This window comes from Dipodomys ordii, unplaced genomic scaffold (assembly GCF_000151885.1).
Source record: "Dipodomys ordii isolate 6190 unplaced genomic scaffold, Dord_2.0 Scaffold12, whole genome shotgun sequence".
NCBI classification, from domain to species: Eukaryota; Metazoa; Chordata; class Mammalia; order Rodentia; family Heteromyidae; genus Dipodomys; species Dipodomys ordii.
Window position 1 is genome coordinate 24,313,649 of NW_012267228.1, and position 25,579 is coordinate 24,339,227.

At 38.1% G+C, this 25,579-nt stretch overlaps 1 protein-coding gene across 1 annotated transcript; it reads left to right on the forward strand.

The window, feature by feature from the left end:
• Positions 1-1,419: 1,419 nt before the first annotated feature.
• Positions 1,420-20,953, forward strand: Arf4 (ADP-ribosylation factor 4). The gene is made up of 6 exons (XM_013010493.1): positions 1,420-1,781; positions 11,591-11,671; positions 11,879-11,988; positions 14,575-14,646; positions 16,977-17,102; positions 20,015-20,953. Exons 1-6 carry the CDS (start codon positions 1,715-1,717, stop codon positions 20,099-20,101), a joined length of 543 nt encoding a protein of 180 aa, XP_012865947.1. The 5' UTR covers positions 1,420-1,714; the 3' UTR covers positions 20,102-20,953.
• The last annotated feature ends 4,626 nt before the right edge of the window (positions 20,954-25,579 follow it).

Here is a 25,579-nt window from a genome sequence, read left to right on the forward strand (position 1 = left end):
CACTTGAGCCACAGCGCCACTTCCGGCTTTTTTCTTTTTGCTTATGTGGTGCTGAGGAATCGAACCCAGGGCCTCGAGCATGCAAGGCAAGCGCTCTGCCACTGAGCCACCTTCCCAGCCCCTGTTTTTATTTTTAAATTTTTGTTATTTGTGTTTGGGTGTGTGCTGGTCCTGGGACTTGAACTTAGGGTCTATGCACTGTCCTTGAGATTTTTTACTCAACTGTAGTACTCTACCACTTGAGACACAGCTCCACTTTCAGCTTTTGTGTGGATGTAAAAGTTTTAGGGACTTTCCTGCCCTGGCTGGCTTTCAACCTGATTCTTCAGAACTTAGTCTACCCAGTAGTTGGGATTAGAGACATGAGCCCTGGGTGCACAGCGATCATAGCATTTTTAAAGGGAGGAGGCTTTTTTCTTCTTTATATAAAGACTAAAAGATACAAGAGAAGCAAACTTTTCAGGGATAATGGTTATGGCGAGCATACATAAATAGACTCGTTAAATGCACACTGCATGTACAACTATTAAAAAAAAAGCAATCTAGCCTGCATGGCTTGGTGGGTGGGATTACTTCTGTAATTGCAGCTACTTTGGAGATGGGGATAGGAGGATGAAGATCCATCTAAAATCCCACAAGCGCCTACTCAAAAAATTGGAACTAGAAAGACTGGGGTCATGACCTCACAAGTCTGAGGTCTCGCCTTCAGTTCGAGGCCAGCCTGTCTGAAGACCGTAAGGGGTGGGCCGTGGAGACCGCGTGCTTGCTCCTCAGCCCCGGCACGGTCGACGGAAAAGACTCGGACTCCCGTCTCGACACGGAACTGGGGCCTGGGGCTTGGCATCTTAACAAGGCGCAGACAGGTGTGTCTTAACCACCATCTTCCCGGAAGGCAGAGCCCATCTTCACCTCTCCGTAAGGGGAAGGTCCGGTCACGGGCGGAGAACCCGCGTCTTCCCAGGGTCGGGATCGGAAAAGCCCCGGCGGACGCAGCAATGAACGAACCCCAGGCGCTCCTCGCCATCCCGGAAGGAAGGCCTCGAACCCACAACGCCTTCCTCCGGGCGGCGGCGCAGCACTACGACCGTAAACTCAAAGGGAAGAAGGACCGACGTGTCCACCACCCAACCCATCAGGGACCTTTTGCCACCCCGGAAGTAGGGACGACGGGCCCTCACCGCCTCTAACTCGACGGAAGCTTCTCGCTTTGAGCTTGATTGAAGGCAACAAAGCGAGGCATCATGGGATTCGCTCGTCTCTCAATACGCATGCGCCAATAGCTCTCCACCAGCTCCAGGAAGTGACGGCGGCGAGAGATACACGTCAGCGAAGCCGGCCAATCCCCTGTATGCGCAGGCGCAGGCCCTGGCAGCACCGGAAGCGCAGGGGGGTGGGGCGGCGTCGACGCGAATCTGTCCGCGTTGGAACGGGCGGGCCTCTGCTCGAGTCCCCGAGGCCGCCGTGTGACGTGGCACAGCAGGGCTCTTAACGCCTGGGCTGGGGCCGCCGCGCCAGTCGCCGAGCAGGTCCTTGCCCCGCTAACTCCGCTCCGGGATCTTCGTTCTCGACGCGCCGGCCTGCGAGCGGTCCAGCCGCTGGCTTTCTCCTCAGCTCTTTCTCTCCCCTTCCGCTCCTTTTATCGTGAGCGCGAGAGGAGAAGGCCCTCGGCCGCCCGGACCCCTTCTTGTGCCCATCGCCAAGTGCCACCACCGCCATGGGCCTCACCATCTCCTCCCTCTTCTCCCGCCTGTTCGGCAAGAAACAGATGCGCATTCTGATGGGTGAGTGAGGGGCTGGGAAGCGGAGGAGGGCCGGGTCTCTAGCGCGGGGGGCGGGGGACCCCTGTTTTTGTCCTCCGCCGGCCGCGGTGGGGGAGGGGCCGAGGCTCCTGGAGGGGGAACAATGGGGGCGCGGGGTGGGCGACCGCCCCGACGGCCGCCCGAGCGCCGGGCAGGGCTTCCTTTCTCCGCGCGCGGCTTTCCCTCCTTGACCCGAGTGAAGGCCGGGGAACCTGGGGTGGAGGTGGAAGGCCCCCGTGAGGGTGCGAGCCTCAGCCCGAGTGTGGGCGGCGGTCGGAGGGAGGCTGGCGACGCGAGCCCCCCCTCCCCTCGGTGTACGCTCCGTGCACTCCACGTCGGTATGTGAGCGCGGGGCCGTGGCCAGCAGCGGCCGCCCGGACAGGAAGTGGCCAGGCCTGTGTCGTGGCGAGGCAGCACCCGAGCTCTGCGGACTCCGGAGTCCTCGAGTGCTCCTTCTGCTGAACGGCCTCGCTGTGCGCTTGTCTTCATTGTTTTCACTTTTGTTATTTACGAGCTCGTCCCGTGAAGACGTGATCACGTCTCCGTTTCTTTTAGCCGTTTTCAAGAACTCTGAAATACATTGGACCGATGCAAGGTTTTTGTGCATTTGGTCGAAAGTTTCATTTAAAAACTTTGAGAAAACGAGTGTTTTACAAACCTAGAATTTTCAACACCTGAACGGAACAATTTCAGGGTAGCACGATCAAATATTAACTAGAGTTGTTTAATCTTTCCAAAAGTAGAACGGTTTAAAAAAGCTGTTTTCAAGGCCCCCTCCTCTTTTTGCCAGCTCAGGCGAAGTCGCTTCTTTTTTTTTTAATTTTTTGAAGTCACCTCTTTAATGCTGTATTCTTTCCTCACCGCTGAGCTGCATGGATCTGAAAAAAGAACCCCTCTTAACTTTCACCATTGAAACTTGTGTATTAGCTTGTTTTCTAGAGAATGAGGATAAAAGGGTTTATTTTTGGACTTGACTATCGTCAAAAGGAAGCTTCCATAATATTTCACAGTATAAGAAGAGCATGATTATACACATTTGGGTCTTGTTACATTTCATGATTCATGCACAACATTCATGACGATTCAAAATGTTTTATCTCTCAAAGTTTTCGATTTCTGCTGTTAAAGATGGCAGAATTATTTTAGGCAGGCAGTCCTGTTATTTAAGCTTTAAGCAGCTAAAAATTTGCAGTCTGAAAAAGGACGTTAAGTCAATGGGAGGACTTTGGACTGTGAAAAATGAATTTCCAACAAGTTTCTTAGAGTTTAACCAGTACATGATTGTGTTCCTCAAGAAACGTATATGAATCTTTTAAGATTTATTGCAAATGAATGGTTATTTTCATAGTCTCCTGTGATGGCTAAAATCTTTAAGGGGGATGAAAGTGAGGCTGTGTGTGTGTATGTGTGTGTGATGCTATAAACATCTTCCTATATTTACTATGTGAGGGAAACTTCCCTGTCCTTCCCTAACAATAGTTGGGAAAAAAATGGATGAGGACAAATATATAGCTTTCTCCATTTGTGTAAGAATAGAAGTTGTGCTTGTTCATTTTAAGTCAGGTATTTTATTACTTGGATTTGCTGTTCTTATTTATCACTTTAATTCAAAGTAGTCACTTTTCTCCTTGTTTGCTAACTTACAGGAAGTGTAAACCTGATGGTGTGTATGTGCATGTACAGGGAAAAGTGATTGTGAAGTTTGGTAATTATTAGATTTTTAAAAATGTGGCCTTATGAAAGACAGCATAAATTATAGATGAATATCTGCCCCATTCAAGTATTGGAGCTACAATCCATTCATGATTCTTTCACAAAGATAAGTCAAAATTGCCTCAGATTTCCTCTGTGAGAAGGACAGAATGATTTTATTCCTTCTGATTGATAGGTAAGTGCTCCATCCCTGAGCTACAGTACTAGTCCAGAATAATCCCTCCCACCCCCAGATTTCATGAGTGTGCCTCTGTTTTCTTCTAAAACTAAGACAAAAATCTATTCTTTGTCTTCTTTAATAGATTTTTTTTTCAGACTTTAGGGTTTCTTTCTTTTTTTGGTCCCGGGGATTGACCCTAAGAATATTTCCAGTGCGAAGTACATACACTTCTGATGTTTTACCTCTGGCCTTTTAACTATTTTAACGTGTATTAATTAAGAGGAGCATTAGCGAATATATCTGGTTTGCTGAAATGGAGAAATACATTTAGTTCCTGCCCTAGCTTCTCTCCTAAAGTGATTAAAAAAGGTGGTGTTACATGTGACTGATAGTTAATCATAATTAGAAAAAAAATAAAAATTAAAAATCTTTTCAATGATTAATCAACAGAAATTATGTAATTATTTAGAAAGGGAAATGATGCTGAGTTTAAATACAAGGACAACCAGTTTTCATCTTAAGAGTTCTCATGTAGCCCTTTAGAAAACAATAGCTGTTCTGATTATCTTAAATGAGGTCCTTGTCTGAGTCTGAGATAAGATATACTTTTGGCAAGTGGATTCTTAAATTCTGCTTTGTGAAAACTACTAATATGTTTTGCGGAAGAGTTACAAATGATACCCTCTTGCCTGTAAAGCTGAACAGTGTTGCTTTCTGAAAATTAGTTGATACCAGTGAACTTCTGTATTGTCCTTATTGCTATGGTTTTGGGTCCAGAGAGGTTCAAGAAGAAACTGCTATTTGCCAACTTTAAAAATGCCAATATTTTAAGGGTAATTTCAAGCTTAACTGGTTTTATTTTTTCCCTTAGTATATATTTTGTAGATCCATTTATTAAATAGTTTTCATCTTGATTCTAAAAGGACCTTTTGTGAAATATAGATGTGAAAAGAATAAGGTAATAATTACTTGCATTATACTATTTCACTATTTTGTCCTATTGTCAACTTTTTAGTAGTTTTTCCTCTAGAATTGTAGTTGTGATAATAGTATGGTATTTAAACTTCAAGCATGTTTTTATACCATTTTATTGAAAAGATAATTGCCAGACTTTTTTTTCTTAAATAGTCCTTTGATTAGTTACATGAATATAGTAAATAATGAAAAAGACACAATAATCAAGTTTGTGTCATTAGAAACTGAGAGATGGATCCTCTTGAATTCCTACACGATAGCCTGTCAGAGACATTAATAGTTTGCTGCAAATTAACTCACTGGTAAAAGTAGAAATGTTTCTAAACTGTTGGATAAAAGCAAAACCTAAACTCATTACTTTATCTAAACCTGTTAACTTCAGTTTCATTTTGGGTGTTCAAACTTCTGAGGAATTATATTAAGATAAGTATGGCCTGCAGAAAAAAATGTAAAATGTTTTATGGGAATTTGATCAGTGATATACAGAGAAGCCACACTTTATTTTTTGTGGTCATGGGGCTTGAACTCTGGGCCTGGGTGCTGTCCCTCAGCTCTTCAGCTCAAGGTGAGCACTCTTACCACTTGAGCTACAGAACCACTTCTGGTTTTCTTGTGGTTAATTGGAGATAAGAGTCTCATGGCCTTTCCTGCCCCACGCTTGCTTCAAACTGCAATCCTCAGATCTCAGCCTCCTGAGTAGCTAGGATTATGGGTGTTTGCCTCCGGCACCCAGCTATTTTATTTTATATTTTGTTGATTGTGGGGCTTGAATTCCTGGTCTGGTGTTGTCCTTGAGCTCTTCAGCTCAAGGTGAGCACTCTACCTCTTGAGCCACAGTGCCACTTCCTGTTTTTTGGTAGTTAATTGGAGATAAGTGTCTCTTGGGCTGGCTTTGAACCAGGATCTTCAGATCTCAGCCTCACGACTAGCTAGGATTATAGGCTTGAGCCACCCGCACCTGGCTCTAGAAGCCACATTTTAAGAGGTCGAATTGGGAATATTTATTTAAATTCTGGCATCTGCAAGATAGCAAGATCTGCAAGATAGTGTAGAAATACTACTTGAGAGGCATCAAATTTAGGATTGTTTTGTTTCAGTTAAGAAACTGAAAACCTTAGGGCTGGGAATGTGGCTTAGTGGTAGAGTGCTTGCCTAGTATGCCTGAAGCCCTGGATTCAGTTCCTCAGTACCACATAAACAGAAAAAGCTCAAGTGGTAGAATGCTATCCTTGAGCAAAAGAAGCTTAGGGACGGTGCACAGTCCCTGAACTGAAGCTCCAAGATTGGTTAAAAAAAAAAAACCCGAAAAACTTAGTTTACATACCATAAAGTGTACCCTAAATGTACTATATACATACACATATGTATATTATGTATATATTTACAAAGTTACATGAAAATCACCACTGTTTTCTAGAATATTTACAACTTTGTCAAGAAGTCTTATAACTCTTTAGCAGTTACTTTTAGCAAATAATCTACTTGGTACTTTGGGTTTGTCTATTCTGGACATTTGATTTAATATATAGTTTAATGTGTGAATTTTTACTTGGTATGTTTTCTAAATTCTATTTTATGGGGGATAATAATTACATTTTATGGATAATAGCATATTTTGTTTATTCAGTCACCAGTTAATGGAGATTGTGTTCTTTTTTTCTGCTTTTTGGATCTCATGAATAATCCCATGGTGAACATTTGTGAACAAGGTTTTGTGTGAGCATGTGTTTTTAATTGTACTGAGAAAATAAATAATTAGGAATGGAATGAATGGGTCTTATGGCATTGTGTTTAACATGTTGAGGATCTGACAAGCTATTTTCCAATGTGGCTGTAATGTTTTACATTAGCTACTGGTTGGTGCCTGGCTGAAATTAAGAAATATGTTTTCAGGTTGTTTTAGAAAAATTGAATGCTGAAGGAACTTTAGGGGATATAGCTCAGTGGGAGAGTACTTGTCTACTATGGGTGAACTTTACGGTTCCACCTCCAGCACTGAAAAACAAAGGAAAATCTGTCATTTTACTCATCTGAAAACCATTTTTTTCTTCTTTTTTTTTCCTTTTTCAAGGTTGAGGTAATTGCATTTGGTTTTTCACTTTCTGCACTCCAGTAGTTTGGTAGATATTCTCTTTACACATTTGCAAAGATGATTCATTCAGGTGGTTTTGCTCAGAGTATAGACCTACTTAAGGAAAACAGGTAGTTATTCCAATATGTCTGAAGACATTGGCTTGTTTGTTCAGTGGGAGGGAAGAACACACTGGGCTGTACAGATTAGTCTTATCTGGGCTGGTTGAGAATTGGTATGGTCTTTCGTTGTAGAAAGAAATCTCATTGCCAAACATTGCAACATTAAGGAAATACATGCTTAAGAAATGACTATAAAGAGGCACAAAATTGTTAGACCAACTCTTTCAAACAGTGAGTTTTAAGTGATGGTGGTTATATAGATAGCTTTTTGGTAGTAAGCTTTTTGGAGATAAGAAAGACTCTTAGAGACTTTCCTGCCAAGACTGGCATGGAACCTTGAGCCTCAGAACTCAGAGGCTACTCAGCCTCTTGAGTAGCTAGTATTACAGGTAAGAGCCAGTGCCACCTAGCAGAGATAGCTTTTATGGGGCCATGAGACATTGAATCTTGCTCTATAATTTGTTGATGCTTAAAAGAGATTTCTGGTTATATTATTTATAAATGCTTCCTTTAAAAAATGAAGAATCTGTAGAGGTAGCTCAGTGATAGAGCTCTTGTCTAGTGCATATGCTCTAAAGCAATGCAGAAAAAAAAGTAAGACAGAGACCCTAAAGCAGTAATTTTCAGAAAGATGCGTTACAAAATGTAACCAGCCCAATATATATATATTTTTGCTTATGTGGTGCTGAGGAATCGAACCCAGGGCCTCAGGTATGCAAGGCAAGCGCTCTACCACTGAGCCACCTTCCCAGCCCCGTCTAGCCCAATATTTTTTTTTTTTGGGTCCGGTCGTGGGGCCTGAACTCTGGGCCTGGGCGCTGTCCCTCAGCTCTTCAGCCCAAGGCTAGCACTCTACCACTTGAGCCACAGCGCCACTTCTGGCTTTTTCCTTTTTGCTTATGTGGTGCTGAGGAATCGAACCCAGGGCCTCAGGCATGCAAGGCAAGTGCTCTACCACTGAGCCACCTTCCCAGCCCTAGCCCAATATTTTGATAAAAGAAATGCACTTGAATTTTTTGTAAATGAAAGAAATACATATCTAATTGGTAAAATTCTTTCAATAGAGTATTGAACTATTAGGATGCATCCAAGGGCTGATGTTTAGCTCAGTTCTGTTCAAGCAGGGATAGAATTTATTTAAAGAAAATATGGAATCCTGACATTCTTTTCTGTAAAGTAGTTATGTAAGCATGATTTGTCTTGGATTTCTTCCATGCTTTGTCAATATATTTGGATTTGTGTTGTTTTTAACTGGTGATGTGATGTTTTGATCATCTACTGGTGCCATCTGAAAACCTGACTCAAGTGAGTTTGTTTTGTTTTCCTCATTAGCATCTCACTTTGCATTCTGACTTGGTTTACTTAAAAATTTGATAAGAATCAACATAGGTTTTTATACTCTGAGGAGATGTAGCCCTGTAGAATGAAAGATGTGATTTTTCTTTTGCCCTAATCACCTTTTCTTTTCGGTATTTCTCTGAACATCTTAACAGTGATTTATTTTGATATATAGCAAAGTTAGAGAGAAATGGAAGAGAACTGTTTCTTGTTCCCAAGGGAATTAAAAGACTCCTGCTTTTTTTTTTTTTTTTTGCCTGTTGTGGGGCTTAAACTGTGGGACTAGGTTGCTCAAAGGTAGTGTTCTCCAACTTGAGCCATAGCTCCATGTCTGACTTTTTAAATGATTAATTGGATAAGAGTCTCATGGACTTCCCTGCCCATACTTGCTTTGAACCACAATCCTTATTAGATCTTAGCCTACTGAATAGCTAGAATTGCCAGGTAGGAGCCTCCGGTGTTTGGTGACTCCTGAATTTTTAAATTATTTTTTTGCTGATACTCAGACTTGAATTCAAAGCCTTGCACTTCCGTGATTTTTTTTTGGGGGGGGGCAGTTGTGGGGCTTGAACTTTGGGCCTGGGCGCTGTCCCTGAGCTCTTCAGCTCAAGGCTAGCACTCTACCACTTGAGCCACAGTGCCACTTCCAGTTTTCTGGTGGTTAATTGGAGATAAGAGTCTCATGGACTTTCCTGCATGGGCTGGCTTTGAACTGTGATCCTCAGGTCTCAGCCTTCTGAGTAGCTAGGATTACAGGTGTGAGCCACCAGGCGCCTGGCTTCAAAGCCCTTTCAATTGTTTTTTTCTGTTCACACTTATCACTCTACCACTTGAGCCATGCCTATCATCCTGCATTTTGTTTTTGTTGGTTATTAGAGATAATCTCTTTAGACTTTCATCTCCCCAGTCTGCTTTTGAACCTTGGTCCTTAAAGTCTTAGCTTTTTAAGTGGCTAGTATTACAGATGTGAGCTGCCAGTACCCAGCTTCATTTTTTTTCTGTATTTTTGCTAGATATCATACTCTGAAGTATATTTTTGTATTTTTTTCAAATTATGTTTTTTGATTTTTTTTTCTGTGGCAGTGTTGGGGAATCAAACCCAGGATGTTATAACTGCTTTCTTTGCTTTCCCTTTTTCTCTTCTTTTTAAAAATTATTTTATTATTCTTAAGTAGTTGTGCAGATTCCTTGGTTGCCATTAAACAAAGCAGTTTATGAAAACAGTGCATCTTGATCAATGTCACTCATTCCTTTTTCTTTTTTAGCAGTATTGGTCATTGAACCCAGGGCCTCATGCTAGCTAGGAAAGTGCTCTACCACTTGAATTACAACACCCAGTTTTTCTTATGCTCATGAATGAGGGCTTTGGAGTAGACTAGTGCTTATAATAGTATTTTGGAAAGAATAATCCTGTATCTTCATATAAAGAAGTAAGAGGGAACAGGGCTTGATTGAAATCACAGGAAAAATAATCATTTATTTAAGAAAAAAATTAACTGGTTGCTGGTGACTCACGCCTGTGATCCTAGCAACTCAGGAGGCTGAGGTCTTTAAGGATCGCAGTTCAAAGCCAGCCCAGGCAGAAAAGTCAGTGAGACTCTATCTCCAATAAACTGCACAGAAAAAGCTGGAAGTGGCACCAAGTTTCCAGTGATCAAGTGCTAGACTTGAGCAAAAGAAACTCAGGGACAGCGCCAGTGCCCCAAGTTTATGCTCCAGGACTGGCAGGAAAAAAAAAAAAAGACAAAAAGTTTTATATACAGTGCATTGCGCACTGTCAGGTCTGAGGGCCTTTTCTGTTCTTACTAAAAGGAGTGCCAACCTTCACCTTTCATACAGTACCTCCAGAGAGATCTTAAAGCCACCCTTCATAGGATATAAAGTAGAAAAGACTGCTACATTGGTGAAGGAGTCTGACTTTCTTATAGCTTTCTGTTCTCATTTGTACTGATAAAAGTTAAACTTACTTGCATAGGAATATAAACTAGATAAGTGTTCTCAGTTCCTTTTAAAGCTTGTTAGCATTGCTTTCATGTATTAAGTCATACTTTTAAGAGGGTGTCTGCTTAAGTCAATTCTCAGTTGAAGGAGGCTGAGATCTGAGGATCACCATTTGAAGACAACAACCAGAACACTAAAGTCTGTGACACTTACTTCCAGTTAACCAGCAGAAAACCAGAAGTGGAGGTGTGGCTCAAGTGGTAGAGTGCCAGCCTTGAGTGAAAATGCTAAGCAAGAAATTGAAAGGTTCTGAGTTCAAGCCACAGTATCAACAAAACAAAACTCAGTTGAACTGGTTTTAACTTTAACAAGTGTGATAAAACTAAATGTAAGCGGTTAAATGTGATATCCTTTAAAAAGTGATTAATTCAAGAAGGACCTAGCATTCTGTAGATTATACAGTCATATTAAAAGTACTTAATTTGTTATTCACTATGGCTGTAATAAAGAACCTGCCCTGCTCTTTTTTTTTTTTGCTCCAGAGATAAATACATTTCTTCCTAATACTTCTCTGCTTCAAATAAGTTACTTTAAAAATTAAGACATTTAAAATGGAGAAGAATATGGTAGAATCATTTTTACAAAACATCAACTAGGCTTGTGTTTCTACTTCTCTACAGTTGATGTTAAATGGATTTCGATAGGGGAAGATTTTTTTTTTTTTTTACTATCATTGTAACATGCATAAGCCATAGTTACATTTTTCCTTTAGCATCAAGACCATTTACTTAGTTTGCTATGTACATAAAAGGAAGATTAGCACTGGAGGCATGGCTCAAGTGGTAAGGCACTTGCCTCACAAATGCAAGACACTGAATTCAAACCTCATACTGTTACAGATAATGACTGAATAAATATATAAATAAATGGAGAATTAAGTGTAGGATTCATTTGCTTTAGGTGTTTGTTCTCTGATTCACTTTCTGTTGTGTTAAAATTAGTGGTATTTCATAGATTTAGTACAACTTGAGATGGGAGTGATCTTAACCTAATCCTTTGTTTTTATGGCCATTTTTTCTCAGGTCTAGGGGTGAGGCCCTTTGGCTGAGATCAAGTGTATAGTGTGTATCTAACATGAGCAAGGACCTGGGGGCTTGTACTACATGTACTACACATGTACACATTAATTGAATAAACAAGGCACTGAACTAATTTGTGGCAACACTAGAGATTAGAGCCTGAATCTTTTCCTTCTCCATTAGTATACGTTGTTTAGATCTAGAAGGAAAAATGGAAAAGCCTTCATGTAGGAAGTATTTCCGTGGGGAATCAGAAATAAAAGAATTTCATTTTTAACTTGTATTTGTACTGCAGGCAGACAACTTTTAGTTTAAAACTATCAATTACTGTAAAATTTTTTCCTATGTAAACTTTGGTCCAAATTTTAAATCTCTATAATATCTTCTTCTAGTTGGATTGGATGCTGCTGGTAAAACGACCATTCTGTATAAACTGAAGTTAGGAGAGATAGTCACCACCATTCCTACCATTGGTAAGAAATGTACAGGCTTTATAAATAAATATAATAAAAATAGATGTTAATAAAAATTGACAATTTGAATTTGGGTTATTGTTAAGCTTGTTCATTATCTTAGTAAACCTTAAAAAGAAACTGTTCTAGGAAAATCATAAAAAGGTTTATTTTCACAATGAATTATTATGCACAATGGTCATTATTATTTTTTTTGTTTTCCCTTAGGTTTTAATGTAGAAACAGTAGAATATAAGAACATTTGTTTCACAGTATGGGATGTTGGTGGTCAAGATAAAATTAGGCCTCTCTGGAGGCATTACTTCCAGAATACCCAGGTAAGGAGTGTTAATACAGCTTTTTATAATTTTTCTTTATGGATTTTATTCTTCGTTTCATATTAATATTTAGCATTGACTTGGATGTTAATGTTTATTATACGAGCTCTCATTCTTTTCACTGCTCCCCTATATTATTTAGAAAGAGTTGAATAGTCATCCTTGTAAGATTTTGGAAGATGAAGTGTGATGGGTACTAAAAGAATTAATTAGGTGGTACTGGGTTTGTTGGCCCATGCCTAGAATCTCTGGACTGGGAAGGCTAAGGCATTTGGATGATATATTCCAGGTTAGTGTTGTCCTAGTGTTAAGACTTAGTTTAATGGGGCTGGGAAGGTGGCTCAGTGGTAGAGCACTTGCCTTGCATGCCTGAGGCCCTGCGTTCGATTCCTCAGCACCACATAAGCAAAAAGAAAAAAGCAGGAAGTGGCGCTGTGGCTCAAGTGGTAGAGCGCTAGCCTTGAGCTGAAGAGCTGAGGGACAGCACCCAGGCCCAGAGTTGAGGCCCCATGACCGGACCAAAAAAAAAAAAAGACTTAGTTTAAAAAAAAGAAAGAAAGAATTGGGCACATCTGTTATACCTGTAGCCCCACCTACTCAGGAGGTAGATATTTTGGAAGCATCATGGTTTAAAGCTTAGCCTGGGTAAAAAGTAATTTAGAAAGTAACTTTCTGACTATAGACATTTGCAATGTATTTAAAATAGTGATAGACCTTGATTTAGCCTAGTTAAATTTATTTTATTTGAAAATACATTAAGGTGAATTTCTGTATGGTTGTAAGATATTATTATCTAGTATATACAGTAGGGGTATAAAACAGACCTTAGTGATCCTGCATGTTTGGCGTCCTCTAGTTAGGCTGTATATTAGAACTACATGGGGAACTTCAAAAATCCCATACCCCCAAGCATAACCAAAGACCATGTGAATCAGAAACTCTGGGCATGTAAAGTCAAATACCATAGTGTTTCTCACTTCAGTGTGTGTATGTACGACTTGGGCATTTATTAAAAATAGAGCTTGATTCAGTTGGGCATGGCTAAGGCCTGAGAGTCTGTACTCCAGCAAGTTCTCTGATGGAGCTGATACTGGGATCTTACAATAGCAACCCTATTATTGTTAGGCTTTAGGGAGGCCTCTCTTGTATTGTGAGCTGTTTTACATCATCCTCATCCATCGTTACTAGATGCCAGCAGCTGTTATTCCCAACCTACTTGTTTGGGCAAAATTACTTCCTGTTGAGAACAATTGTTGGTCAACTGTTTCTGAGGAAACTGAAGCTTGTAATGACTTTGGGAAAGGCGTGTTTTTTCTGGGTTACCTGGCCTCAGTTCTGGTGTCTTTTTCTACCACACCAGAGATTACTTATCAGTTTTTGTTTACTATTAAAGTCAACAGCTTACTAAACACTTGATGTATTTGAGATTTTCAATGTTCTACTTGTTCTCCAATACTTCAGATTTTGAGTATAATAGAAGTACATTTGTCACCAGGTGACAGTGAATACACTAGTTGAATGTCTGGTTAAAGTTAAATATATTAAAAATGAGAATGTTTATGTCCATTAACATTGCTTCATTAGAAAAGAGATTTTGATATATGAGTTTCTACTAAAAAAATCTTTATTATGAAAATAGAGACTAGTGCAAAAAATTCCTCAGTTATTATGGGTAGGCAGTATCTAACCAATACGCTTATCTCTAATATGCCCACCTTTCTGGATTATAAACAAAAGCACAAAACAATTTGTTAAGTGGTTAATAACAAGTCTTAAGTTGAAAAATGCTATTTAATAAATTGCTTTAGTATAAAAATAAATTTTAATAAAACTGATGTTAATCTTTAATCTGTTGTTGGTTTTCTGGTTGAGAGTTTTCTATTGTTCCATTTGAAAGATTTTCAGAAAAGCCTTAATTCACCTACTATCTCCTACTTCCATCTCTTGTAGTACAGCATTCTAATATTTGTTAATATTGTTAAAGTTGTTACTATCTTTTTGTTAAGAATTTTTTTATTTGATCAAGTGAACCTTGAGATACTTTGCTTAGGAAAATCACTTGGTTTTTCTGATTACAGAACTGGCAGCAACATTCTGAAGTAAGGCTGGTTTTCTTCCATAATAATATATATGAAAAAAAATAATATATGAAACTATTGATGTACATAAAGCCTTGCAGTTGTTTTTTAACACTTTGTTCATATCTTTTCCTGAATGAATTACATAGTTCATGGTACTTTAGGCTAGCTTGTTGATTTTTTTCTTTTGTCTTCACTTAGTAGCTGTTTTGCTACTTAAATTTATCTATACTTAAATACAGTAGAGATAAGAAAAGGGAAAAATTATCATTCTTAGTATAATGGAGAAAAGTAATGAGTGAGATTCGTTTTTTTTTTTTTTTAGATTTGAAACAGTTAAAATCACACAGTGCTCAAATCAGTTTTAAATAATTGTCATTTTGACTTTTAAAGAGATGTTTTCTACCCAATGCCTTTCTTTGATATTATCTACCATTAGTATATTTCATATTTATTGTGTCCTTTAATTTTAACTTATATAAATTTATTGAAAAAAACTTTTCCCTAGGGTCTTATTTTTGTGGTAGACAGCAATGATCGCGAAAGAATTCAGGAAGGAGCAGATGTGTTGCAAAAAATGGTAAGTATATATTTTAAACTTATTATTTTCAAGATGTGTTTTTCTAAGGTAGGCACCAGTGGCTCATACTTGAAATCCTTAGCTATTTTGGAGGATGATTTAGGGAGGAGCCTAGTTCCAGGCCAGCCCATGCAAAAAAGTTTGAGACTACTTCGCAACCAGTAGTAGCGCGATATATTGGCTCAAGCCTATCATCCTTGCCTTAAGAGAAATGGGCATAGGAGGATCTTGGCCAAGAATGTGCCTGGGCAGAAGTGATATTCTGTTTCAAAAATAATCTGCAAAAAAAGGCTGGAGGTGTGGCTCAATGGTTGTGCACCCTGTTAGCAAGCATGTGGCTTGCTAACTCCAGCATATCAAAAGAGGAAAAAAAGATTGTTTTTCTCAGTAATAATGGTGGAGGATAGTAGTTGATAAATATTTTCAGGGGAAGAAGCTATTTCATTCATGGATTATTATTTTTTCTTTTTTTTTGCCAGTCCTGGGGCTTGAGCTCAGTGCTTGGGCACTTTCTCTGAGCTTCTTTTGCTTAAAGCTATTACTCTACTAGTTGAGCTACAATGCCAATTTGCCTTTTCTGTTTATGTGGTACTGAGGAATTGAACCCAGTTCTTCATGCATGCTAGGGAAGCACTCTTCTGCTAACCCATATTCCCAGTCCAATATTCATGGGTTCTTAAGAATGTACATAAGTCTTCTATTTATTTAATTGGTGCCAGAGCTGGAGCTTGATAAACAGATGATTTACCACCCATATCTGCTTAGCAACACATCAGCCTCTTTAATATAGAGCTTCTAAAAGACATTATACAGAGTAAGTCTAGAATAAACCAATCCCGTCTTTTTAGACTGTTCCCCGAGTAATTTTGTTATGTATCTCTGATTAAGGTAGTCTGATATAGTCCAGTCCCTTATTTATATTTTACAAATAGAAAATTTATAGTATTTTTTACCTGTAATCCTAGTTCAAAGATGGTTCCAAAGGCCTAGGGTTCAGTTTTCTTAATGATGTGCTTATAATCACTTAGAACGTGTTTTGTAATAGCAAATAATTCTGTCAGAAAGTAGTGATGATTTCATCAACTGGCACTTTAGCCTTGTCATATATTGAATTCCTTTTTTTTTTTTTTTTTTTGGGTCTGGTTGTGGGGCCTGAACTCTGGGCCTGGGCGCTGTCCCTCCTATTTTTTTATATTTTGAGATATTCAAAATTATACCATAAATATCACTCATTGAAAATGTGCAGTTCATTAGTTTTTAGTAAACAAAAGTTTTATAGTCATCACCACAATTTAATACTAAAATTTTTATTTCCCCCCAAAAGAAATCTTGGAACTATTAGCAGTCATTCCTCCATTCTACACACCACTGACCTTTAAGCTAGTACTTGTCTCACTAAAATAATTTAATCTTGATTTTATAGGAATGCAATCAGAATATGCAATCTTTTGTGACCAGCATTTTTTTCTTATAACCTTTCAAAGTTCATCTATGTTGGGTCATGTATCAGTTATTCCTTCCAGCTTTTATCTAGTGGACTGTATCTATTGGACTGAATTACTAATGTCTTAATAACTTTAGTATTTATCTCATTATGAAGTCCAGCTGACTGGAATGGATGAAAGTCCAGAAAGCAATAATTTAAATACTTTGGATACTAACCATCATAAAATTAGACCTAAAACACTTCATTCCAATTTGTATTGGATCTGTCTTTGGAGGAAGGAGAAATGAGTAAAGTATCTCAGTGGGGGGGGCAGGAAAATTAGCTTGAAAATATCGTTTTACCGTTGGGTAAAGGGGTGTATACACCTGTAATCCTAATTCTTACACTAGCAGGAGAAATGGTATTTTGAGGCTGTTCCTGTCTCAAGAAATTAAAAACACCAACCAAGAGACAGTTTTGCTTTTCTTGAAGGCATCTTATTATTTGCTCTGAATTTTAAAACTGAAGGATATGAGTATTTAAGTTGTAAAAGAGGACGTGAAATTTAACTTACAAAATTTTGGTTGATGGGCTGGGAAAGTGGCTCAGTGGTAGAGCGCTTGCCTTGCATGCATGAGGCCCTGGGTTCGATTCTTCAGCACCATATAAGCAGGGGGAAAAAGCCGGAAGTGGCACTGTGGCTCAGGTGATAGAGTGCTAGCCTTGAGCTGAAGAGCTGAGGGACAGCGCCCAGGTCCAGAGTTCAGGCCCCACGACCGGACCCCCCCCAAAAAATTTTTTTTGGTTGATGTTTATTTAATGTTAACTTATAGGAAGAGAGTGTTTTAAGTAGTTAGTTCCTGTCAATTTGGTATTTGCTAATATTTTAACCTTTTATTTCTAGCTTTTGGAAGACGAGCTGCAAGATGCAGTCCTGCTGCTTTTTGCCAACAAACAGGATTTACCAAATGCTATGGCCATCAGTGAAATGACAGATAAATTAGGTCTTCAGTCTCTTCGTAACAGAACAGTAAGTATTTAAAGGTTGATACTAACCTGTTAGAATTATTTGTGTAATTATTTAAACTAATAATCAGTTTAAACATAATTAATTTTAATAAACAATGAGTATATCATTTATAAAAAGATATGGTAATAAATATTTTCTCTTGCTTATACAAAAATCAGTCCTTTCAGGATTTACTTCAAAGCTTATTAAACGGTGTTAAGTTTTGCTTTAAATTGATTCCTTCTTCTGATATGTACTTTTAAGGATCCAAAGGGGTATGTGTGTTTATGTATATTATATATGTACAATGCATCTTTTTAAAATTTATATTTTTATTATCCTTAAGTAGTTGTACAAAGGAATTACCATTCAACGAATCAGTTTATAAGTACATTGTATCTTGAGTGATGTCACCCCTTTTATCATCATCATCATCATCATCATCATCTTCATCCCTCCTAACCTAATCCTTCCCCTCAGTTTTCTTAATTTCATAGGATATGCATTGAATATTATGACTGCATTCTCTCTCCTCTCTTCATCTACTGCCCTCCCTGGACCTCCCACCTATACTTTATTGATTTTTGTCTTTTGTATTGCTAAAGATGTGGGAAGCATGTAAAAATTACTGATATTTTTAATGTTAATTTTGTACCTTTTAAATAGCTTTATAGAAAGTATTGTGTAATTTGGTTTTCTGTGGCAGGTTCAGTATTTAGCAGTTATATTCCAAAGAATACATTTAATACTGTTTGTTTGCTTGTTTTGATATGAAAAGCTGTGAAAGGATCCCTAAAGTTAATATTATGATTTGAAGGTATTTTGAATATAGAATTATAAGAAATATTGTCTACATATATTTCAGTGATTGTAGAATTAGCAAAATATGGCAGTTATTCATACGTAAAGAAGGTATCAGAAGCCAATAATACTATGCTTTATAATAGTTTTGCATTAACTTGTCAACAAGCAAATACTATTTTGTATAGCCTACTGGAGATGTTCCAGGGTGATCTGAACAAGATAAACTATGGTTTTTCTCCTTTTTTTTTTTGCTTTTATTTATTTATTTATTTTATTGTGGAAATACTGTACAGAGGGGTTACAATTATATGGGCAAGATAATGAGTCCATTTCTTATCAAGCATTGTAGCCTCCTCCTTTGTTTCCCCTTCCCCCTCCATTTTTCTCTTTTTAATTGATGCATATTATACAAAGGAGTTTCATTGTGTTATTTCTATTCATGCATATAATGTCCTTTGATCAAATTCACCCCCCCTTCCAATTACTATTTGTTATCTTCCTCAGAACGTTTAAGAATAATTTTTAACAGGTTTTATTTTCATACATGGTATGAAGTATTTTGATTGTATTCACTGTTTATTAAGTTTTCAATGTGAGTTTGTCTTTCCTTGCCTTCTTGGTTATTGGGATGTTAGATGTTCAAATAATAATTAGCAGTATTATATATCTATTTAACAGCTTTGCAACATTAAGGTTTCTAATCTAAGGCAAACAAAACTGGTTCTGGTGGCTCACACCTGTAATCCTAACTCAGGAGGCTGAGATACGAGGATTAAGGTTTAAGCCAGTCTGGGCAGGAAAGTGCATGGGACTCTTTGCTCTAATTAACCACCTCAAAGCTGGAAATGGAGTTGTAGCTAGAGTGCCAGTCTTGCACAAAAAAACTAAGGGACAGGGGTTAGGAATGTGGCTTACTGGTAGATTGCTTGCCTAGAGTGCGTGAAGCCCTGGATTCGATTCCTCAGTACCATATACATAGAAAAAGTCCAAAGTGGTGCTGTGGCTCACGTGGTAGAGCACTAGCCTTGAGCACAGAGAGGCTCAGGGACAGTGCCCAGGCCCTGAATTCAAGTGCCAGGACTGGGAAAACAAAAGAAAACAAAAAGCTAAGGGACAGCACCCAGGTCCTGAGGTTAAGCCTCAGTACTGGTACAAAAACAAGCAAACAACCCTGGCCAATTAAAAAAGAGAACTAAATTGCTTTTTTTATTGCTTTTCTTTTTTTTTTAATAACTTAAAATTTCTGACTTCTTATAGTTTATTTAGAGATAAGATTAATTGCCATATAAAAAATACACTTTAGAATGTGAGAGCAAAGTTAGTGAAATTATCAGAAAAGTTTAACCCTAAAATCCAGGCAAATCCTTCTGTTTCATAACCTTTCTGAAAAGTTCAGAACATTTTTTTGCTTTTTCTCAGGTGAAAATGTGGCTCAGTGATAAGATTGCTCGCCAGCATGTGTGAGCCTTTTGGTGCAGTCTCCAGCACTGAGAAAAAATTTTTTCCACTTAGTTTTATGGGGAACAAGAGAATTGTAAGAACCCAGGAGGGTAGCCAATTAGGGATTTCCCCTTGACTCTTCTTAGATTAAATGGTGACAAGTTGACCAACTCAAATGAACAGTGGATATACATTAGGGGTTTGAATACATTAAGGGGTTTATGAGAACCAGCAGGTATTAGCAAATTGTCAAAGGGTTGATAGTGTTGAGAATGTTGAGTGATCTTTTTTTTTTTTTTGGGTCCGGTCGTGGGGCCTGAACTCTGGGCCTGGGCGCTGTCCCTCTACCCCTAGAGCCACAGTGCCACTTCCGGCTTTTTTCTTTTTGCTTATGTGGTGCTGAGGAATCGAACCCAGGGACTCAGGCATGCAAGCAAGGCAAGCGCTCTACCACTGAGCCACCTTCTCAGCCCCATGTTGAGTGATCTTTATAGTTACTGAGTCCACTAAATATAAAATCAGCTTTGTGAGATGTAATAAATTAGCTTATCTCTTCACATTTATTCAAGTGACTTTATAGTTACTTTGGGCATTTATGGAGAAATATTTAAGTTTTTATCCAGGAAGTTTAAACTTGTGGTAATGTATTATCTTACTAATCAAGTATTTTCTTGTCCTTTTTTTCACAGTGGTATGTCCAAGCCACTTGTGCTACCCAAGGAACCGGTCTGTATGAGGGACTTGACTGGCTGTCAAATGAGCTTTCAAAACGTTAAATGAAACTGGATATCTAACCAAGGACATATTTGATAGAATTGGTCTAGGCTTGTTACAACAAAATTAGTTTGCATCTTGGTTATTAAACAGTATCTGAGACTGGTTTGGGCACACTATTACAGCCTTTAAAACTTGTTTTGTTGCCAATTATTGTCTACCAAGTATGATACTGCTCTTCAGCAATATGCTTGGTTTTAAAAGAAATTCTTCTTGGGGAAAAAAATAGTATCTTTTTAATTTTACTTCCCTTATGCCTAAATGCCTGGACATAGCTAATGTGACACCTTTAAATTAAATCTGTTTTTTGAACCTACCACAAATAATGTTTTAAAGTTATCCCCTTGCTACTCTACCAGTATCTTTATCATTCCTAGGGCAGTCTGCTGATTTAAAAATGTAGCATTCCATTTGTATTTATTTCTATCCCTTGCCAAAAAAGGTTTTTTAATACTGCTTGTACCATCCAGGGAACTACTCCAAAACACTATTCAGTCTTGCACTGAGGAAGTTTTTTTTCTCCCTATTATTGACTTCTGGCCTCTGTCAGCCAAGCTTACTTTGATGTGGCTTGGATTTGATAGTTAATTCTGTGCTGGTTGCAAAGAGTTCATATTAGATGTTTTTTAACAGTCAGCAGATTGTCTTCCTTTATATTGTTATCTTTTTTATGTTGCATGTTGCTTTTGGTATCAGCCTGACTCTTTGCCCAGTATATGGTAGTTCTGCTGATGTTTTATTGTTTTTTGGTGAATATATCTTCATTAAGAGTTTTTGGAAATTTCATCAAACTCAATGAATAAATTTTCTTCATAACCCATTTGGAATTATTCCTAATAAAATGATAAAATACATCATTGTGTGTTCTTTTTGAGCTTTGATGATATTTTAAATGGATTTTCTTACATAACAAAGTTGATTTGCATTATTGTATATACTGTGGGCCAATACTACAAATCCCAGGTTGCTGATTAAGATGAGAATACATTATATCATAGGTTATCATAAGACTGGGTTGCAGCATCCCAAAGCAATGTTTGTTTCATAGCTAAAACTAAACATTTTTTTCTCAAGTGCTATTTATATGGTAGAATATATAGACTGTTAAGGGATCTTACTTTACTACAAAGAAGATCAAAATCTCCTAGTGCTTTTTAACTTCTCAAATTTTAGAATTCCAGTAGAAAGCTGCATGTGGCTAATTCTGTTAAGTCAATAAAAGTACACTCCCATTAACCACATCTCAAGTCACTAAGGACTCCACTTGATAAATTTGAATTTTTGTCTATATTCTAGTTGGGTTTTAGTTATTATAAACCTTATCTTTTTTTTCTGTTTTATATATATTTTTTTGGGGGGGGGAGGAGGGAGGTACCTGTCCTGGGTTTGAACTGAGCTTGGTGCTGTCCCTAAGTTGGTTTTACTCAAGGCTAGTGCTCTATCACTTGAGACAGAGCTCCACTTCCAGTTTTTAGGTGGTTGGAGATGACTAATTGGAGATTTACTACAGGCATTAGGAAAGATTTGCAAGATAGCCTTTTATTTTTAAAATTTTTTAAAAAGCATTATCTTGGTAACCTGGTGGAAGTTACCACTTCTCAAAATTACTTTTTCTTCTAGCCTCATAGTATTAAAATTAAACTTCTCAATGGAGAAGTTTTACTATGTTCAAAGAGAAATGATCAAATGCTTCAGAAAAATGCTTGTGTTGGGTTATGAGATGATTCTAGAATATCCTGTATTGTAGACAGAAATCATTGTCATTGTCCTGGTTTACTGTTCAATAATCTTATTAAATACTTGACACTGTTTAGAGTCAGTGCTAATTGTTAACTCAGTGTTAAAACTTAGTGTTGGTTAGTCAATAAGATGGCTCAGTGACTTCTCTTATACAGAACAGTTCATTACTCCAAGCCTAGAAAGTGTTCTATGAAGTGATTGTCAAATTATGTTAATCTTAGAGAAACTGAAGAAAAATTGTGATTCCCTTTGTTCAGTAGCATCGTTGGAGTTGGAAGATTGTACCATTATCTATTGTCTATCCTTGTAATAGTTTTGCTCAATTATACTGTCTTTTGTATATCTTATCAGTTGCTTTTCTGTGAGGTATCGTGGTTTGCTGTTTGGTTAAACATTTCAATTTCAAATTCCCAATTATCTTACATAACCCTATTGAAAATGAAAAGTGAAATATTTTAGTCTTGTAGATTAGACATTTAGTTTACTTAAGCATAGGCACAGGAGCCAGGCACCAGTGGTTCACACCTGTAATCCTAGATACTCAGGAGGCTGAAATCAGGATTGTGGTTGAAAGCCAGCTGGGGTAGGATTTCAGAGACTCTCATCTCTAGTAAACCACTCAAAACCAGAAGTGGTGCTGTGGCTCAAGAGGTAGAGCACTAGTCTTGAGCTGAAGAGCTCAGGGATAGTGCCCAGGCCCAGAGTTCAAGCCCCACAACCGACCCCCCCCCCAAAAAAAATAGCATAGGCACAGAATTATGTGGATTATTTTCTAGTCATTTATGGGATCAAATTTTCTAAAACGTGCAGTTTTCTAGTTGTTACGGAACTTGCAAAGTAACTTCCTGATATCATGAAAACAAGTACATCATGGTGGCATTCTGGCTGCTTCAGTAATCAACTTCAGTGGTATAAACATGAAAACTAGGTTGAACAAATAGAAAATGTTGTATGGAAAAATTAGAGAAACATCAAGATGTTTCTCTCACCTCAAAAGGTTCAGTTCAGAGTGTGACTGGAAATACTCCATGGACAGCAGCTCCCAGGCATTCTGAGTTAGTCTTGGAATAACAGTTTTATTCTAAGAACTCTGCCTAGGTAACATTTATATAATCAGCTAATTTCTGGGAAAATATTGGGAATGATATACTAGCTTTACATTTTTAATCTTAAAATGTAAACATTTTATTAAAGACTATTAAAAACTGGGTGCTAGTTGGTACATACCTCTAATCCTATTTACTTTAGGCTGAGATCTTGAGTATCAAGGTTCAAGCCAGTTTGGGCAGAAAAATCCCTGAAACCCTTATCTCCAGTTAACCAGCAAAAAGCTGGGAATGGAGCTGTGGCTCAAGTGATAGAGCTTTGAGTTCAAGCTCCAGTACTGGCACAAAAATATATAGATACAAAAATGGGGTTGTTCAGGACTGGGCTCTTACGTTTTATTTAAGTTATAAACAATCATTTTTTAATGTTTAGGAGTAATGCAATACTGTTTTCAGATGGCTTTTGTCATTACTACAGGTTTTAAGTGATTAAACTATAAAAGAGACAGGAATGAATAGCAACAGCAGCTGTTAACTAGTGAATTTCTTCTAGGTAATTCATGTGAGAAAGTACAACTTTTTTTGGGGGGGGTCCAGTCATGGGGCCTGAACTCTGGGCTTGGGCGCTGTCCCTCAGCTCTTCAGCTCAAGGCTAGCGCTCTACCACTTGAGCCACAGCGTCATTTCTTCCACAGGTAGAAACTTGGCTCTCAGGAACTGATCTGACTGGTTATTAAGCTAGATCAAGAGCTATTCAACTGAAAGTATGTACAGTGTTTCCTCCAGTAGTTTTGCTTTCCATGGTTTCAATAGTGGACTATGTTCCAAAATGATTAGAGTGGAAGATTTCAGAAACAATCTAAATCTTTTTTTTGTTGGTCGTGGGGCTTGAATTCTGGGCCTGGGCACTGTACCTCAGCTCTTCAGCTCAAGGCGAGCATTCGACCACTTGAGCCACAGTGCCAATTCCAGTTTTCCGAGTGGTTTATTGGAGATAAGAGTCTCATTTCCTGCCTGGTCTGGGCTTGGAAGTGCGATCCTTAGATCTCAGCCTCCTGAGTAGCTAGGATTACAGGCATGAGCCACTAGTGCCCAGCATCTTTAGGTTTTAAACAGCTTAAAATGTAAATTTTCTGCTTTATTCTTTATCTTGGAACTTGTTAAATGTTTTCATAGGTGCATTTAAGGAAAAAAAACACTTTGAGAGTTTGGTAACACATTGTTTTAGTCATCTAGTTAGTGTTTTGGTCTGTGTCCTGCTCTGAGGGAATGGAAATCAAAATAAGATACCACTTCACTCTAGGCTATAATTGAAAAGGTAGTAACATGTAGATAGGAAATGAAGAAATTGGATCCCTCATGTTTTGCTGGTGGAATGCAAAATTGTGCAGCTGCTTTTAGCAATACTCTGGCAGTTCGTCAACTGGTTCAATAGTTCTCACTTAACCCAACAATTCATTCCTATGTATATGCACGAAGGGAAAGGAAAACATCCACTCAAAAACTTGTATACACAAATTTTATAGCAGCATTATTCAGTGGCCAAAAGTTGGAAGCATTTCAGATGTTCATCAACTGACAAGTCGATAGATGTTGTTTAATCATACAATGGAATATTCAAAATAAAAATGAATAGTACTGATAGATGCTACAATCTGGAGGCACCTTACAGAAATGTTACAAGAAACTATTACTTGATTCCATTTATATGAAATGGCCATTAGACTTCTATGTAGACAGGAATGTGTAAGGCAAGTGGTTGTGAGGAGCAAGCAGAAATGCAGTAAGTGCTCATGGGCATAGGGTTTCTCTTGGGGCCAGTCTTTGTCACATGCAATGATCAAAAGCAGGCCCTTAAATATTAGTTTAGGAGAGCCAGATCATGGGGATATTTCATTTACAATAAAAAAAGACACAAAAGTCGTAATTTCATTATTTAGAATAGATTTCTTAAAAGTTTTATGCTGTATATGGTGTAAAATAGTCCTACCATTTAACCAAGCTTTTCTAAGGAAGACCAGTTTTATTCTAAATAATTTTGTCTGGATACATCATTTCTCTAATTTACTCTGTGGTATTATTAAAGTTTAATATAAGAAAGCCAAGTAAAGTGTGTTGGATTTTCTACTAAGCCAAGTTCAATATGGAAGGACATAAACAGGATGAAGTAACTAAAATGCATCCTAGGATTACTTCACCGCTGGCTTCACTCCAGGTTAACATCTTCAGAGTTATTGGCTAAGGACTGTTAAATCATTGAATCAGTTCGTAAAATGAGAAGATGAAGACTGAAGTTTCTCAAGGAAATTGTAAATAGAAGTAAAAACCAACAAGCACACAGATTTTTGACAACTTGGTTTACTATTGTAGATGAATCCGGTGGGACAGGAACTGTTACAGAGTGGCAGCTAGCTACTGATGGGATTAATATATTTATCGTAATTTTAACTATTTAACTATGATGTGATTTAATATACTGCAGGTGACCAATTAGTATTTTTTTCTTCCACATAAAATTTAAATGTCATTAGGTTATAAATTTTTTTTACCATTTTTTTTTTTTTTTTGGCAGTACTGCAGATTGAATTCAGGGCTCCCTCCCTGGCTTATCAGGAAAACACATGACCCCTTTTTGCTTACCCTGGGCTGTGATCCTTCTATTTGTGCTTCTCTAAGTTGCTGGGGATAACACGT

Excerpts from the sequence above, each read along its gene's own strand:
- Arf4 (XM_013010493.1), top strand. The coding sequence starts at position 1,715 with ATGGGCCTCACCATCTCCTCCCTCTTCTCCCGCCTGTTCGGCAAGAAA. Across the intron at positions 11,672-11,878 it reads CACCACCATTCCTACCATTG|GTTTTAATGTAGAAACAGTA; the intron begins GTAAGAAATGTA and ends GTTTTCCCTTAG. Across the intron at positions 14,647-16,976 it reads CAGATGTGTTGCAAAAAATG|CTTTTGGAAGACGAGCTGCA; the intron begins GTAAGTATATAT and ends TTTTATTTCTAG.